The 3,900-nt window shown below is 36.4% G+C and overlaps 1 protein-coding gene across 1 annotated transcript; it reads right to left on the bottom strand.

Moving 5' to 3' along the window:
* Positions 1–1,464: 1,464 nt before the first annotated feature.
* LOC117216041 lies at positions 1,465–3,575 on the bottom strand (the record flags this gene model as incomplete). Its single annotated transcript, XM_033462575.1, has 4 exons — positions 2,887–3,575; positions 2,333–2,598; positions 1,847–2,128; positions 1,465–1,761 (listed from the first exon to the last, which is right to left on the bottom strand). Coding segments are annotated over exons 1-4 (1,534 nt in total), but the record flags the coding sequence as incomplete, so codon positions are not given.
* Positions 3,576–3,900: the final 325 nt, after the last annotated feature.

Consider the following 3,900-nt stretch of genomic DNA (forward strand, 5'->3'; position numbering starts at 1 on the left):
TGAACGGTGAATTTATATAATGATATCTTAGGCAAAGATACCGATACGCAACGGTACGACATAGCCATGCTATAATATGTGTCGACGCTTTACATTTTTCGTGTTGAATATAATCTTTTGGTTTAAGCCGCTGGAGGAGTGGAGCTTCTATATAATTTTGTTTTTATTTGTTTTTACTGTTCTGGAAACTGGGTCGCAAAAACAGGACGCTTCAGTAGTATATTTTTGGGTGCTGTGGGATTTTGGGGAGGGGTGGGATGAGGGGAAGGGGGAGGGGGAGGGGGATAATAGGTTTCTTTTAAAAGAAAGAGAATTACAATAAATTACAATGTTTGCACCTGTGTTGTACGGGGGCAGAATTGAGTTTTATCGGTTTAATGGATTTTCTCTCTTATTTTATTATGGATTCAGTATCCACCAATATTTTTTTGTATTTTTTCTATGTTTGTCTTTAGTGTCTTTCGGACGGAGGGCCATGTTGTATCTCCACCTAGTGTCTGCGGTCTGTCCATTTAGGTTTTCTTCGTAAAGTATAGTTTTGATCCCTATTTTTCTTTTTATGTGATAAATTATTGGGATATTATTTTGATCTTGGAAGTAGTTTTTTTCGTCTAGGTATAGGAAAGCTTCTGGGGGGATGAAGCCTGTTGTCAGAGTGTTTTTGTAATATGCGTCATTTGGAAATAAGCAACTGAAAATTAAACTATTTTCTTTTATCTTTGCCGCTTGCGCAAAGTGGTTTCTTATTAGCTTTAGGATGTGACAGTCTATGCGGTGAATGTTGGCTAGGTCGTATATTATTTTGTTTTTTACATATTTTTTGAATCCGCTGTGTTCGAATCTGTAAGTACTCAAGCAAGCCCTGATGCATTTTCTTTCGAATATGCGAATTTTTTCCATTTGGGAGGCTGATATGTTGTACCAGATTGGGCAGCCGTAGGTAATGATCGGTCTGATTAGTGCTTGATAGCATAAAATTTTTACTTTGCTGTCGAGATGTTTGGAGTGGAATAGTTTTTTTATTTTCCAGAATGCTTTATTGGCCTTAGTAAGTTGAATTTCGGTGTGCTGCTTGTAGTTTAATTTATAGTCTATGTTTACTCCTAGGTATTTTACACAATTTTTGTTGTGGTATGAGAGCCCCTTTGTCTATTTTTTCTCTTAGTTGAGATTTTTTGCAGTATTCTCTTTCTATTGGGCCGATTTCACTTGACTTGGGTCTAAACAGTATGGTTTCGCATTTGCTTATGTTGATTTTTAGTTTCCATGCGTGGTAATAGTCGTTTATTTTCTCAAAAAGTTCTTGGAGTTCCGTTTTTATTGTTTTGGTTTTGCGGACTGTTACGTAGATGACTAGGTCACCTGCGAAGGCTATGGAGCGTTTATGGGTGGGTGTATTGAGATTAAAGAGATTTAGTAAGTCACTGTTGTAAATACTGAAAAGTAACGGGGAATTTACTGTACCTTGTTGTAGTCCGTTTTTTATGGAGAATTCTTTGCTTGATGAGTGTGAACCTTCAGTCATTACGAATGTTCTGCTTGTGATCATGTCCCAAACTATTTTAATCAGGTATTTAGGAAAATTTTTCTTGATCAATTTGTATATGAGACCTGGAATCCAGACTGTGTCGAAAGCTTTTTCGAGGTCTATTAAGCAGGCGGCTACTCGTTGTTTTGCGTTTAGAGCCCAGCAGATGTCCGACGTAAGTTTGTTTATTGCGTGAATTGTGGAGTGTTTGTGTCGGAAGCCGAATTGATTCTCTGGGATTGTTATTTTTTGTGCAGAAGGAGGTTAGGGGGTTGTTTATGATTATTTCAAATACTTTGCTTATGTTGGGGAGGAGACTTATGGGTCGTAGGTTTGCGGGCGATGAGCCGTCTTTATCTTTTTTTGTTATAGCTATCAATTTGGCTTTTTTCCATTTTCCGGGGAAATATGTGTTGTTTAGAGCATTGTTGAAGAGTACTGTGTAGTACCATTTTATTTTGTTTGGTAGGCGCTTGAGTAAAATGTTTGGGATGCCGTTGAAGCCGGAGGATTTTTTGTTGTTTAGTTTGGAGAAGATTGTGTTTAGTTGATTGTAATTTGTGAAGTAGTTTATTTCTGGATCTGGTTGTTTGGGGTCGTCTGCGGTGTTTTCGTTTGAGAATGTGCAGACTGTTTTGTTTAGCGTTTTGTCTTGTTCCATTTCATTTTTGAGTTTGTTTGTTTCGGCGATGATAATTCTGTTTAGTTGTTCTCGGCCCATGTGTTCGTTTTGTGTATGTATTTTGGAAAAGTGGGTGCCGATGATGTCTAGTTTTTCTATTGTTTTAGGTATTATGAAGTTACCCTCGGTGTCTTTGATGGTGTTGTGTATCGTTATACCTGCTTCTTGGATGAGGGAGGCATTTTCTGAGGGCAATTTGAGAGGTGGGATGGGGTTTTGTTCTTTTGGTCTAAAGATTTGATTTATTTGTGGGAACATGTTGGCTGAGTTGTTTTTGGAGATGTTTTTTATTTTGTTTGTCCAGTAATGGTTTATAGAATTTGCGAATTCTTGTTTCAGTTGCGCTTTTATTCTGTATAGTAGGTACTTTAGAAATTCTAATTCTTCTCTTTTGTCGTAAGAATAGTTATATTTTATATTGTTTATTTTGGAGAGTATGTAGCTTTTATCTCGATGTAGATCTTTTATTTTATTGTTGATATAGGGCTCGCATGAATTTTTTTGTTTTATGTTTGGCACGGATTTTTGGAGAGCGATTTGTGTATGTTTTTCTATTTCGTCTATGAATGAGTCGATTTGTCTATTTGTTAGGTTTATGTTGTTGTAGATGTTTAGGTCGCAGTTTTGTTCGAGTATGTTTTGGAACTTTTTCCAGTCTGTCTTTTTGTAATTGTACCTGGGTGTCTCGGTTTGAGTTTCGAGTGTTAGGAAGTCAGATGTATTTTTGTTTACGTGAAATACTAGGGCGTTATGGTCACTGTCATAGGCTAAGGTTTTGAGAGTGTTATTTGGAGGTAGGTTTTGAAATTTTAGTCGCGCATCTGCTAGGCATATGTCCAGGTATGAGCCTCCTTTTGGGTAAGAGGGTAGCTCGGAACTGTATAAGTTTGTTTTGTAGTGGATGCTTTTATTGTCTAGCCAGTTTCTAATGAAGTTGCCTCTCGTGTTGTTTATTTCGTTTTTCCAGCTTGTATGTTTTGCGTTAAGGTCTCCTGCTATTATATAGTAGTTTTCCGGTTTGTTGAGCTGTAAGAGTTTGAAAAGATTATTGAATTCGTAGTTAAATTCTTTCTGGTTTCCGTAGGTTGCGTAGGCTGCAGTGATGAATAAATTTTCCTTATTGCTTATTTTTATTTTTATGATCGTTGTTTCTAAGGTTTTGAAACTTGTTATTTTATCAATTAGAATTGTTTTGTATTTTATGGGGTTTTTTATGAGGATCGCTGTTCCTTCTCCTTGACTGGCGTTCGGTCTGTCGTGTCTTATCATGGAGTAGTTTTTGAAGTGTACATTGTGTCTTTTGTTAAGTTTTGTTTCTGAGATGAGTACCATATCGGGGGCTTCTTTATTTATTAGGGTTAGCATACTGTATCTTTTTTGGTTTGAAATTAAAGAGTTAGCATTTATTGCAATTATTTTCAGATGCTTTAGGTTAAATTTATGTGTTTTTTGCTGTAATTGTTGGTTTAGCGTATTTTGGTTATTCGTCATCTGTACTATTGAAAGTGCTGAAGATGGCGTCAAACCTTTCTTCGTGCGTTGATAGTGTATTTTTTATTTCATTTAATTGTATTTGTTGTTCTTTTAACGCTTGGAGGATACCTTTTTTAAAGTCTTCAGTAACGTTTATAATGTTTAGATGGGGGGAGTTATCGATTGTAATTGTGCTTTGGCTTGAGCGCGGATCTAA

Source organism: Bombus bifarius, unplaced genomic scaffold (assembly GCF_011952205.1).
Source record: "Bombus bifarius isolate JDL3187 unplaced genomic scaffold, Bbif_JDL3187 scf7180000010077_frag, whole genome shotgun sequence".
NCBI classification, from domain to species: domain Eukaryota; kingdom Metazoa; phylum Arthropoda; class Insecta; order Hymenoptera; family Apidae; genus Bombus; species Bombus bifarius.